The 14,741-nt window shown below is 36.1% G+C and overlaps 1 protein-coding gene across 9 annotated transcripts in view; it reads left to right on the top strand.

The window, feature by feature from the left end:
• trdn (triadin) overlaps positions 1-14,741 on the top strand; it is a 65,595-nt gene that overhangs the window by 34,868 nt on the left and 15,986 nt on the right. For 4 of the 9 annotated variants that reach the window (XM_060866228.1, XM_060866225.1, XM_060866221.1 and 1 more), the window contains 10 exons: positions 839-916; positions 3,121-3,222; positions 4,701-4,739; positions 5,201-5,242; positions 8,350-8,382; positions 8,485-8,538; positions 8,644-8,691; positions 10,315-10,365; positions 14,123-14,164; positions 14,270-14,311. In XM_060866228.1, the coding sequence (XP_060722211.1) occupies positions 839-916; positions 3,121-3,222; positions 4,701-4,739; positions 5,201-5,242; positions 8,350-8,382; positions 8,485-8,538; positions 8,644-8,691; positions 10,315-10,365; positions 14,123-14,164; positions 14,270-14,311 (531 nt within the window). The remainder of the gene's footprint in view (positions 1-838; positions 917-3,120; positions 3,223-4,700; positions 4,740-5,200; positions 5,243-8,349; positions 8,383-8,484; positions 8,539-8,643; positions 8,692-10,314; positions 10,366-14,122; positions 14,165-14,269; positions 14,312-14,741) is intronic. The other 5 variants (XM_060866224.1, XM_060866223.1, XM_060866222.1 and 2 more) reach the window with 5 other exon arrangements.

Genomic DNA, 14,741 nt, shown 5'->3' with positions numbered 1-14,741 from the left:
AGTCTTTTCTAAAATAATATGGTATTTTTTGAAAATAGTATTGACACTGAGTTGGCCTTATGCATTGTTTGAATTGTAGAACCGTTTTAAAATGATAGGTTCTTTGTTTTTATTTTTTCCTTCTTTGGATAACCATTTTTTTTTCTGGATAAAGGTTCTATTGGGTAAGTACAGAACCCTGAAGAACTGGGTGAAGAACTGGAGCATTATCAAAAGATAAGCAAGAAGCTAACATAAGGGTTCTTGTAACACTGCAAATTAAATTCATCCTTCCATCCATCCACGCATCCATCCATCCATCCATCCATTCATCTATACACTGGCTGGGAGGGGAAAAAGCTGTTAGTTAACATGGACCCTGATCAGAAAACACTGAACATGTGAATCATTTAAATGAAACTCAAACTGTGCTGTATTTTATTTGTCTGATTGCTCCAGTTTCTGACTTGCTCCATTTTCCCGATTGTGTTTTTAGTACTATATGCCAAATTTCCTACAATTTGCAGTAGTCACCTTTCAATACATCTTCTATCAAAACATTTCCCTCATGTCAGTCTTACTTCAGTTTCTATAAGCTGGCCCTGTTGTAATTTTGTGCTCCCTAGAAAATGACATCTATTAGTAAACCTTATAGTAATTTGTTTTAGCCAGAGGAGGCTTCAAATATAACATCGCAGGCTTTGCTCGGGTTCTTGTATTCTTGGGGTCTCCTGTATTTGTAATTTCAGTCCAGAAGGCACTTTGAACATTGAGTAAACAGTAACAGCCTTTTATTAAACCTTGGAATGAATTGTGTAATCTTTATTATTGTATTTTTTTGGGTTGTTTTTTTAATCAGGTGAGCCCAAAACAGTGGCAACAGAGAATAAAGAAGAGGAAATCAGCAAACTGAATAAAACAGAAGCTGAAAAGGAAGGTCAGTATTTGGTATTATCATTATTACATGTATTATGTGTTTACACTAGCAGTTTTTATTATTACCAGAGTGCTGCTGAATTTTCAATTCTGATTAGCAAAAAGGATTTGATTAGTTTCCTATGACACAATTCAAATTACAAGTTTATTTTAATGTCTTTACTGTATTTTAATATGTTATTGTTTCCGTAGCAAGAGCTAATTCACTACAGATGTACGTAGCAGACACTAAATAGCCACATCCCAGATCACATTCTCTTGCACTATTCTACTCCACTGTTTAGTATAAATTGTCAGTGGTGTGTTCACACTGAAAATACCAACACTTTAAGTACCCAGATAATGCACTTGGATACATGAGATTTGGAAGGAGCTGAGCTACCAGTCACTGATGCTGGATGAGGAAAAAAAAGTTAAATATCATTTAAATAATAAGTTGTACGTTTTATTTCACAATGTTTCACTTTATTTGGAAAACGTATTTTAATTCCAGTTAGTTACATTAGTAAAAACATTTGTGTTCTATTTAAGATGATAAAACTTCAAAAGAAAATCATAAAAGTTTGTTGCTCAAAGAACTGATTTTTTTTCCCAATAATTCAAAATCCACTATATAAAATCCTATTCACTTGTTGTCAAGTGTGATGTTAACTTCCAGGTTATTCTACAAAAACATGTTATCGCCCTCAATGGCGATATGATTAATGACTGGAAATTAAATTAAGAAAACATATTAATCTAGCGTTCTACTAAAACCTAATTGTTTCTGCTTTAATGTCTTAATAATTAGAAAGATCGAATAGAAATTTTTCAAATTAATTTCCTAATTTGACTCCAAGCTAGTGCAATAATGACTGGGAATACTGGTCTAATAAACAGTACTGAGCTTAAAACTCTTGAAGAAATTGAGCTCCTCGAGATTTGGATAAAATTATCTGCCATGTGAGTAGATGTGAATGTAAATATTAAAATAAATTGACTGAAAACGAGATATTGGCCTTTAAGAAAAAGAACTAGATTGTTTCTAATAAAGTAAAAACACTGCCTATAATTTTGTGCAACAAAGTGGGTCTTATTTTGTCTTTTTCTTTAATTAATGTCTGTTGCATAATTGCCAAAGTGCAAAAATGCCTTTTTTATTTAAAATTAATACTTATGTTTTTTAGATGTCTGATTATCTGAGATCCATCTGAGATTCTCGTTAACAGTATCCCATGAACGAGTGCTTAAATTTAGTTAATGAGTTATGTGGAATTATTATAATCTACAAAGAAACTGATTAGATCCAGACAGCATCAAGGTCACAGCAAGGTCAAATGTCTGAAATAGGTTTAGTTCAGTGGTGTCCTTCCTGTTTGAAGCATAATTTAAGAGTTTCGGGAATATGAATTAATAACAAGATGAATTGGACTGGTGGTGAAGGCTTCCCTGTGTGCACCACCACTACTGGGGTTTGGGAGACGATTTGAAGGTTTACTATAGCTACTTTTCCCAAGTCCAGAAACATGCACTGTAGACTGAAAATAAAGATGTAGGAAATAAAGACTACAAACAAATTTCAACTGGAATAAGTGCATAAATCATATCACTTTGTATAGTATAGTTCGTTCTCGATCCCACACCCTCAAAAAATATTGCAAAAGTATTGACACCGCTTTACTTTATTAGATTTGTTTTCCCGCGATAGGTTTTTTGTTTTGTTTTGTTGTTCTTTTTTTGTTATTTTTTTTCCAATAAAACTCAAATAATAATAATTACTTTGCCAAATGTCACTGGAAGGAAGCAAGAGTGAACAAACTAGTTTAATAATGCAAATCCAATATTCCACCTCCAGGCTGGGGTAAAAATCTCAGAAATCTTGAAAAAAGAAGTGCATCTCATTATTATTATTATTATTATTATCATTATTATTATTATTATTATTACAAATAAATATGGATGTGTGTCTATGTTTAAATATCAAAGGAATCAAATGACCCACTTATTCATCTCCTGTTATCTATTTACAGTCATAAATCTTCCTCGTTGTATCGATCCGGTGCCTCTTCTGACGGGACGGCGTCTGGTTCTAACTTGTCGCATTATAGCTTACACCAATTAATGCAATCCAAAGCTTTAATAAAGCTGTCACATTTGACTTTGACTTACATGTACTTCTCCAAATTGTTCAAGTCAAATAAAATCCAACATTCTGTCTGCTTTCAGATAAACAAAAAGAATCTTCCCCCTGTGTGTGTATGCAGCCGGAGCAACCCATACTGCCTCCAACACAAGACACTGAGGCTGAGGAGGAAAAAAGTACTGATGGTGACTCAAATGTCATCAATGATCACATTGTTGTGCATGTCAGGGGAGGACAGACAACATGGAGAAAAACACACAACACATTAAATCATGTCATGAAGCATGATGAAGACTTATAGTCTTACAGTGTATATATACATAGTGTTATAGTATATAAATATACTCTGTGTGGTAGATAGAGACAGACAGACAGACATATAGACACATAGACAGATAGATAGATAGATAGATAGATAGATAGATAGATAGATAGATAGATAGATAGATAGATAGATAGATCTAGTTCGAGCTCTTTCTGCTTGAATTGATTTTCTGCTCTTGGGCGCCATCTGGTGGAATATTCAGTAAAATCCGTTTTCAGGACGTGCATTTTCTTCTTCTTCACACCGGGCCTGTATGGAAAAGGAAACGCGCTTTTGTTTTAGTTGTCCGTTTTTTACAGCCAGTCCCAAATGAGAACAGCACCTTTCTACTATCAATAGAACTCAAGGCTAAATTCCAGTACTAGAAGGCTTGTCTCTAATTTCACTGAGTCGACACAATCATTCGGTTCACCCAGTGGAGGCACGTGGCAGAAATTTTCAGAAATTGTCATTAATGAAGCAATAATTTATTATACAAAACCACAAAGTCCTCAGAGCTCAAATGTTGTAATCTCTCTTACACACACACACACACACACATACAGACACACACACAGACACACACAGAAACACACACAGAGACAGACACACAAATACACACACAGAAACACACAGACACACACACAGAGACAGACACACACAGTAACTCAAACACACAAACACACACACACCAGTGCCACCTGCTGTAAATTCATTACAGCTCACATATTTTTCATCTTTACCTAGAAGTTCAGTGATTATTTTGTAGGCATGTCTCATCTGAAATTCAGAGTATATAATGAATATAATTAATCCAGTCCTGAGGTTGCACGTTATATTAGGCTTTTAACAGTTTAAGCATGTATAATTTAGGTAAAGTGGCTGAATGATTTGTGAACAGGAAAAATTAAAGATAATTTTCGGGGGGGGGGGGGGGGGGACACACAAAACAGAGTAACGTAATATAGGATGTAGCAGGTTGTTTCATGTAGCACATACAGTAGAAAAAGAAAAGAAGAACATGTTAGTGTGAACATAGAGAAGAAATGTTGTATAAATCAGATGGATTTCCACTGAGGCTTAAGATCTTTAATAAGCCATTTTTTTAAACCTTCCTTCCTTTCCTTTTTCCTTCCCTTCCTTCCTTCCTTCCTTTCTTCCTTCCCTTTTTCCTTCCTTCCTTCCTTCCTTCCTTCATTCCTTCCTTCCCTTTTTTCCTTCCTTCCTTCCTTCTTCCCTTTTTACTTCCTTCCTTCCGTCCTTCCTTCCTTCTTCCCTTTCTCCCTTCCTTCCTTCCTTCCTTCCTCCCTTCCTTCCTTCCTTTCCATCCCCTACTTCATTCCTGCCTTCCTTTTTTAGAGGAAGAAATAAAGCAGCCACAACAAAAGCCTGAGCAAGGTATCAAACCATTTTTTTCTGGTTCAATAAATATTAAGGGTTGTTTTAAACATTTTATTATTATTCAAGTTGCAGGATCTAACATATTACTATACCATTTTATTAGCAAATCACAGAGTTTGATGCTAAAATGAATTATAAAACCACAAAATATATATAGCCTTCATATTTCTTATTGTAATACATTAATGAAGCAATGAATAAACTAATCAACAAATAAATTAATGAATAAAAGGAATAGCTCAACAACATAAATGATATTTCACCAGCAACATCAAATTGCAATTTTATAGAACTCCTTTGCAAAAATGTTATTTCTAAAAATAAGATTAGCGCATTTGAATGAAATCAGTGCATATTAATAAAAATAATGAACAAAATGTAGAAAAGTTTATTAATTTACTAAAAAAATCCATTGTTGCATTTGTACAGTTTTGTATGTATGTATTTTTGTCCTCCAGCTGTGAAGCAGGTGGTGGATTCAGAGCTACTGCAGAAAAAAGGTGAAAAAAAAAGCTTTTCTATCACTTTTTGTGAATTCCCCTAATTCATAACTTCCTGTTTTGATTTCCCCTCATTTCCTCACTTCCTGTTTTGCTTTTCCCTCATTTCCTCACATCATGTTTTTATTTATGTCCTTTTGCTACCTTTTGGTTATGATTTCCAATCATCTAACTTTCCATGTTGATAACCCACTCACTTCCTAACTTCCGTTTTGATTTCCCCTTATTTCCACACTTCCTGTTTGCATTCTACTCATTTCCTAACTTCATGTGTTTATTTCCTATGGTTTGCCAACTTCCTGTTATAATTTCCACTCATCTAACTTTCTGTGTTGATAAACTGCTCAATTCCTAACTTCTGTTTTGATATTCCCTCATTTCCACATTTCCTGTTTTGATTTACTCTCATTACCTCACTTGCTGTTTTGATTTCCACTCAATGGCTAATAGTATTTTAATATATAGTTAAAAAAGGCAGGTTAATGATGATAATAAGAAAGCTTAAAACCTTTTAAGGTCGAAGTCTGTCGGTGTGCATTTATTATCCATCCTGCTTTAATTCACCTTCCAAAACACTTAAGATAAAAAAAGTTCTTGCATGTTTAGCTTGTAGTTGTTCATTTGTACATCGTGAAACAAACATATAGCTTTCCCTTGACACCATTGCTATTGATTATATTATTCAGGAGCACTTCCTGTGCACTAAAAAGCAATACAAATGCGAGTAAAATGGAAATCCGTTCCTGATTAGGGCTTTTAACAGAGCAGCTTTCAGTCCCATCAGCATTTATAAGCTTTGTGACTTGTTTACACCTTGCTGAAACATCATGCACACTCTGTTTCTCTAACAGAAGCTCTGACAGCAGCTCAGTAACGAAGAAAGAGTAGGAAAAAAATCCCTGAGACGACACGAGGATGAATCTATGATAGGAACCAGCCTCAACAGGGAACCAGTCCTCATCTGGGTTACAATTTTTTAAATGGAGCTTACTTTGTTAAAGTTATCAACTGTTCACACACTGATGGAGATTTGAGTGAAAAACTCCTCATGGTCCAAAGCCGTCTTCATGGTATCTAAGTAAAACTCATACACAGCAATCCCAGGTATCTCCAGGTTGTTCATGTGGAGCCACGGATCCTGATAAAACATACCGATAAAAGAGATGATGGGATTTTCTCTGGAAACATCTGTCACTAGTGTCAGAATTTCAGCAATATAAAAAAGTGGGGTTTCATTTTAATTTTTTTACATAATTAACTTCAAAAGAAAGAAAATAAAGAAGCTGATGAGAGAAAGAAGTGAACAGATTCCCACATACTATAGGATCGCATTTTCGTGATGTTTAATGTTTTGTGCCTGATGCTACGTCCTGGTTTTCACGTGATATGATGCGCGTGCTGTTCAATTTCTGTTCATAAGCATCATTTTACACTGTGCATGTTTGGCACCAGGGGGGCACGGTGGCTTAGTGGTTAGCACGTTCGCCTCACACCTCCAGGGTTGTGGGTTCAATTCCCGCCTCTGCCTTGTGTGTGTGGAGTTTGCATGTTCTCCCCGTGCCTGAGGGTTTCCTCCGGGTACTCCGGTTTCCTCCCTGGTCCAAAGACATGCATGGTAGGTTGATTGGCATCTCTGGAAAATTGTCCGTAGTGTGTGAGTGTGTGAGTGAATGAGAGTGTGTGTGTGCCCTGTGATGGGTTGGCACTCCATCCAGGGTGTATCCTGCCTTGATGCCCAATGACGCCTGAGATAGGCACAGGCTCCATCCAGGGTGTATCCTGCCTTGATGCCCAATGACGCCTGAGATAGGCACAGGCTCCCTGTGACCCGAGGTAGTTCGGATAAGCGGTAGAAGATGAATGAATGAATGAATGAATGTTTGGTACCACATTGTGAGGTTAAGAATACAAAAGTGCTGTTGGGATTAATGACCCCGGGGTAAAATCCAATGCTGCGGGAACGTTCTTTACCTGAGGTTCAACCTGTGGTGTGAAAAGCTCTCAAGGCACGATGATATCTGATGATATGGTGACAGGACAGCCAAGCCAAGTGAAGCCAAGAGTCAAGAAGCTTATACTGTCATTTTAACCATACATAGCTGAAAGTCAAATGAAACAACGTTTCTCCAGGACCATGGTGCTAACGCAGTGCAAACAGTTTAAGACAAAAGACTACACTACAGGACAAATACACAAAATAGCGCTGACCTGTGTGCAGTCTGTATATTATGCAGTACATTGTGCAAAAATATAGGAACAAAGAGGGTTCTTGGAAACATGTATACACGTGTAAATCAGCAGATGGATGAGGTATTGAAATGTGGTGTACAAGTGCGTGTGTATGTGTGTGTTCGATAACAGTTTAGTTCTGGTTGTTAAGGAATCTAATAGTTTCTAATAGTTTTTAACAACAAATGAATAACACTTTAACATCTAAATTTAATTACTAAGTCACATTGTAAACCACTCTAAATAGCATCAGGTTTCTAGGCTACTCAGTTCTGCAAACCAAATAAATCTCTGTGAGGATCCTGAGGCATCTAAAGATGTACCAGCTCCAGTTGTATTCAGCTTCATGAAGTACAGTATTCAGACATTCTAAGCGGAGATTCCAACTACATGTGGTCTTTGAGTGCAACAACCTTCTAATCAATACACAATTGCCGGACTGTATATTTATAATCACATAATCCAGTGTCACCCAAATGAGGATGAGGTTCACTTTTGAGTCTGGTTCCTTCCTCTACCATCTAAGGGAGTTTTTCCTCACCACAGATTTGATCATTGTGGATAAATACAAACACATTAAATATAAGTCAAATATTAATCTTGAATTCTTGCATTATATTAATCTCTGTATAATATATATTTTTGTATTATGTTTCTTATGTTCTGTAAAGCTGCTTTGAGACTATGTCTATTGTTAAAACCGCTATACAAATAAATTTGAATTGAATTGAAAACAGTACATTCATTTTCATGTACATTTTTCTTTTGTTTGCAAACACTATAATGGTCTTATACTGATATACCACTTCTGTGAAAAAATCAGGTGTACTTGTTGGACAAACGTTATAAAATGCTCCATTTCTGTCTGCTCCTTTTAGAAGACGTTGACGTCGTGGCCCCACTGCAGGATCGTAAGTGTCTTATAACTACACCACAAAACAACACAACACACATGTATTTCTATGTGTAAAAGTGTGTATGAAGAGAAAATGTTTATTCATACCATGTTGCAGTCCCAGCATGCCGTCCAACGCCGGTGTACTGCCCAGCACCGCCCGGCTGGTACGGTGAGTACTCCGCGATCAGGATGTACATCAAATGCTCCTCCTTTTTTATACTATCATTATAAAATTTGACTGAAATTAATAATCAGTGTCACTATTATTTCACAGTGCATCACATAGTCACAGATAGTCCATTACCACCGACGCCGGTGCGAGGTATTAAAAGCTCCTTCACTTCGATTAGCATGGGTCATTTGTTTCACAGCTGACAAAGCTAATGCATGTGACTGCAGCTTTAAAGCCTGAGTGATGAATTTATAACTGCTAATGCATGTGAATGTGTGCTTTTACAGCAGAAAATGGTGTCTTGCAGAAGTATTTGAACTCTGTTGCTCTTTTTATATTGTGGTAGTGTTACAACAGAGTTAAAGGGGATTGAATTAACTCATAAATATTGAATTGTTTACAAATAAAAAATGATTAAATATGTGTATGTCACATTATTTTTATACAGTAGATATCAGAATCATTCTTGGCCAGCTGATCGTCAATAGACAAAGTTAGCTTTCTTTGCTAACTTTTTAAAAAGTCCATTTTTATTTCTACCAGTAAAGCTTTTTTAAAATGGTTTTATTTACATATTTCTGCATAAATCATTTGCATAACAAGCAAAAATCTAGAACAAAAATATTTAATTTCACTGTGATGATGCTGTCAAATGAAAGCATTTTAGAGACTTCATTGGGAATGTTGTTAGATTTGTGTTAGATTTTATACAAAAAATAAATAATCTAAAATAAACAAAATAGAGATACAAAATAATCTATTATTATTATTGTTGTTGTTCAATAAAAAAATCATTTAAGGAAAATGTTTGCAAATTCTTTCTTTAATCAAAAACAACAACAACAACAACAACAACAATAATAATAATAATAATAATATAATAGGTTGTTTATACCATTTTTTCTGTATAAAATATTCGCAAATCCAACAATATTAAACATTTTGACAAACGTATCTGTAAAATCCTTCCAATTAGTGAAACTAAGGAGTCTGGAAATGTAATATGCTTTGTTCTGAATACGCAAATCAAACAATTTTTTGGAAAACAGTGATTACTGATGCAAAAAAAAAAACATTTGTGTAACAAAAGAAAAAAAAAAGGTTATGACACTACATATCCGATGAAGAGAAATTTAAGTGTATTAAGTGAATACCTCTGAAAAACCTACTGTAAAAAAACATTTTTACAGTAATATATTGCCCATCTTCCATTTCTTAAAAAATGCTCCTTATTCTAGAGTCTGAAATTGATATTTAATGGTGTAGAAAACAATTCAAGCTCTATTTTTAGACTGAGGGAATAATTAGCACTTCTCCCTTGCCAGAGTAATTAGTAAGATTAAGTCTCATTATTAAACTTGGAACTACAATATGTGTGTGTTTTCTTTTTGTGCGCTGTTTATGTGTTGCTCAGAAAATAGGCTGGGAAGCTATGATGCCATGCTACCAGTCAGGGCTTTCACTACTGTAGTTGTCCTGATAGACAACTGATGGTCGAACTGACAGGGTTGTGCTTTGCACTGAAGTATTGGGGCTCCCTGTGTTGTTTTTTTCCTGCTCTTATAATACAATAACTTTAATGAAAGAGGAGAGAAATAAAGTCTCCAGACTGTTTGGTGGTGTGTTTTCATGCTGTCCTAATCAGCAGTGTGCTGCTCAACCCTGAGCTGACTCTTTACTTGCTGTGTCTTCCTTGCAATTCTAATTTGAAGACATCAGTTTACTGGGATTTTGACTATTTTGATGTTTTTTGTTTTGCTTTTTTTTCTTCAGAGGCACAATTTGCTGCAATAGCAACTCATGCAGTCACGCTTCAAAGACAAGGTATGTCCTTTCTTCACAGCACAATTCTGCTTTATACAGTGAAAATAAAAACATTAAAATGTTTTAAAATGAGAGACACACAGAAAACAATTAAATTCGACCACTGTTGATAATAATATTACACATGACTTCAACACTGAAATGATGCTTATAGGCCCGATGGAGTCAGCGGCCTTGTTACACATATATCCCTTTAGTCTGTATTAACTTACATGACTATCGACTCCCACCCAACAAAAGGACGTTTCAATATATAAATTAAATAATGGGCTGGTTTGCATCTCTTGGTTTGCGTCTCCTGATTTGAGCCTCCTGGATTGCTCTTGTGATTTGTGCCTTCTATTTTGGACTTCCTGGTTTGCATCTTCTGGTTTGCATCTCCTGGTTTGTGTCACCTGGTTTGTGTCACCTGGTTTGAGTCTTCTGGTTTGCGTCTCCTGGATTGCGTCACTTGGTTTGCGTCTCCTGTTTTGCGTCTCCTGGTTTGTGTCACCTGGTTTGCGTCACCTGGTTTGCGTCACCTGGTTTGTGTCTCCTGGTTTGCGTCACCTGGTTTGGGTCACCTGGTTTGTGTTTCCTGGTTTGCATCTCCTAGTTTGCGTCTTCTGCTTTGTACTTTCAGGATATTAATTTGTGGCAACAATTTATTAAAAATAAACACCATTTCACAGTAGCTTGGTACAAAACAAAGGAGAAGCAAGCCACACATTTTTAGGTTTAAAATGCATAAAAGTACCATGTAAACATATGACTTTGTCAGGAACCTCTATTTAATGAAAATAAAAAATAAAAAAAAATCAATTTTACTAAATTCTAAAATGCTCTGGTGAAAATTATGACCTTTGTTTTGTTAGGGTCGGTTTCGACCCAGTTATAATATAAAATTATAATATAATACTGTAATTAGTGCCAAATCTGAAATCATAAACACACTGTTAGCTCAATAACACTGTCAGCCAACAGCCCACTGACAGCCAGCTTCTCTTCCAACCCTGTGAGCTTTAGTTAGGGGCTTCTGTCTTCACCTTCCCTGAACAAACAATGACGGACATGTCCAGACACGTAAGGCATGCATAAGACCAATTCAGTTTAGAGTTAGTGATTTGCAGAGTACACATCTCTATTTTGCACCATGTGAAAATAAAAAGAAGATTTAAAACAAGCTCTGGATCATATATTTGCTGAAAATGAGGCAGAGGACATGGAACAGCATAGTGATATGGATGATTCAATTCAAGTTTTCAATTCAATTCAAGTTTATTTGTATAGCGCTTTTTACAATTGACATTGTCTCAAAGCAGCTTTACAGAACAGAAACATAGAACAGAAGGTTATTATAAAGAATAATATAAAGATAAATAGAGTACAAAATTCAAGATTAATATTTGATGGATTTAGTTCACAATTTTTATGTATATATCCCCTGTGAGCAAGTCTGAGGTGACTCAGGCAGCAGTGGCAAGGAAAAACTCCCTTAGATGGTAAGGAAGAAACCTTGAGAGGAACCAGAATCAAAGGGGAACCCATCCTCATATGGGTGACACTGGAGGGTGTGATTATAAAAATACAGTCAAATAGATGTTGTATTGATGCAAAAGATCACATGGAGTTCACATATTTTTAGTGTAGCAGAGTCTAACTGTAGCTGATAGATCTCTAGATGCCTCAGGATTCTCCGAATCGGCCTCATCTCAGTGGAGGTCCAAAATCTTCATCGCACGGAAGACGATCAGAGCTGGTACAGTTTCTGGATGCCTCGGGATGGGTAGAAAGAGAGAAGCAGTGGAGAGAGATTAACATACTGTATCTGCTGTTCATAATATTTGCAAGTCTGATATAATAGTGCACAGTATTATGGGATGTATTATGTGTACGCCTGACTAAAGAGATGAGTTTTTAATCTACATTTAAACTGGGAAAGTGTGTCTGAGCCCCAAACACTATCAGGAAGAATATTCCAAAGTTTGGGAGCTAAATATGAAAATGCTCTACCTCGCCTTTAGTAGACTTAGATATTCTTGGAACTACCAGAAGTCCTGAGTTTTGTGATCTCAGAGAGTGTGAAGGATTGGTAACATGTTGGAAGACTAGTTAGATACATGGGAGCTAAACCATTAAGAGCCTTATACGTGAGTAGCAGCACTTTGTAATCAATTCTAAACTTAACAGGTAGCCAATGTAGAGATGATAAAATTGGGGTTATATGGTCATACTTTCTGGTTCTGGTAAGAAATCTGGCAGCTGCATTTTGGACTAACTGTAGCCTATTTATTAAAGATGCAGGACAACCACCTAGTAATGCATTACAATAGGATGAGCGGGTTTATGAGGAGTAAGATAACGTAGAGTATCAACCGCAAGACACAGACACATCTGACGAGTCTGATGAGGTGGTTGTCGGTGCTGAAGCTGCTCCCGCTCCTGCTGAAACATTTAAATCCAAAAGTGGTAACATTTATTGGAGCGCAGTACCTCCTGACTTAATTGGCAGGGCAGCTGCTGCAAATGTCATTAAAATGATCCCTGGGATCATGAGGTTTGCTGTGACGAGAATAAGTGATATCAAGACGTTTTGATCTGTTTGTGCCATTGTCACTAAACAAAGTCATAATTTCTATGACAAACCTTTAAGGAAAAAAGTCCACACCGACATGTGGAATAACATTGATGAGGAATGCCTGAATATTGGTGTTCTTCTACTTGCTGGAGTGTACAGATCTACAGTACTGTGCATCGAAAGGCAACAATGTCACTTCAGAACTTTCTAATGATATCAAGAGCCCTCAGATTTGACAAGAGATACTAGAGCAAAGTCTGAAAGTCTCCCATCAGGGCTGTCTGGGAGAGATGGGTGCAGCTTCTTTGACTGATGTTCAACCCAGGGCCAGAGGTGACAGTAGATGAGCGTTTTGTCCCTTTCCGTTGAAAATTCCCCTTCCGGCAATAGATGCATAGAAAGCCAGCTAAATATGACATAAAAATCTGGACAGCCAGTGATGCAAAAACCAGCTATGCATGGAATCTACAGATTTACACAGGCAAACCTGCAAGTGGCATCCCTGAGAAAAAACAAGGAAAACGTGTAGTACTGGACTGCGGGGTCACAATATCACGTGTGACAGTTTTTTTACTAGCTATGACCTTGGACAAGACAAGGAGGAAACTTACCATGGTGGGCACAATAAAAAATAATAAACCTGCGCAGGGCTCCTCTTTCTTCAAAATTCGCTTTTACAGACACCACCACTGTTGTTTCATATTGTCCAAAAAAAAAAAAGCTAGTGTGGTACTAATGTAATGCAGCTGTGGCATCAGGAAGTGACAAAAAGCCCATATTAATCCTGGACTATAATAAAAAGGACAACCTAAAATAATCTAGGACAACCTAGATTATTCCCTCATATCTGCAAAATTATTCTAAAACATATCGATATTAATAACTGACTTATCAGTTATATCGCATTGACTGCAATATAACTATATTTTTTATTCTTAAAATTGTAGCTTGCACCATATACAGTATATAATATGTGCATCTTGAATCTCAAATTATTGAAGTTATTGATACATGTTTATTTTTATTGTTTAAGGCTACTTAGTTATTCTGGTTGTAGTTCCATTATTTAGTAACCTCACAAGGATATCATGGAATATCCAAATTACACTGCTTTTTTTTTATTATTATATTAAATAGCCCCTTTTATGAAGTCCTGTTTCCATGCTTACATGATATTCTCTATGACGTTTAAAAATCCAGATGCTGAACAAAAGACACCAAAGCACGCTACAAAAAAGAAAGGTAAAGTCCTCAACTAATTCAGCCCGCAAGAAAAATTCTGGATTTTCTTCTCTGGTGTGAGCGATGGTGAGAATATATAACTGAAGACTGTATTCCAAATTTCAGAGCCGCCTGTTAAGAAGCGAAAAGTAACACCTACAAAGAATGGTATGGAATTCTGTAAATAGACGTTTTAACGAAATGCTAAGATTGAAAATATAATTTTTTTTATAACATTAAAGCTTATGTTATTGGATTTCATGTGGAACATGTGGGCCTGCCACATGAAACACCAAAAATCTGATCTGATAAATCTGATAAATGGCCATGTTATAGGTAAGATGTGAAACATTTTGAATGTGCAGATACAGGAAAATAATCATTAGGGGAAGTCGTAGCCTAATGGTTAGAGAGTTTTACTCCTAACCCTAAGGTTGTGGGTTTGAGTCTAGGGCCGGCAATACCATTTGTCACTTGTCTTATTAACAGATTTCACTCATCTTATATTGCACCAACGTCGCATCCATTCTAGTTCAACTTTTTTAATTCATTCATAGTTCTTTAATGTTTAAGATCCATGAAACAGGTAATTACTCAT

Source organism: Tachysurus vachellii, chromosome 3, assembly GCF_030014155.1.
Source record: "Tachysurus vachellii isolate PV-2020 chromosome 3, HZAU_Pvac_v1, whole genome shotgun sequence".
Lineage (NCBI taxonomy): Eukaryota > Metazoa > Chordata > Actinopteri > Siluriformes > Bagridae > Tachysurus > Tachysurus vachellii.
Note: the sequence above shows the minus strand (reverse complement) of the source record. Positions and strands in the feature narration are given on the sequence as shown.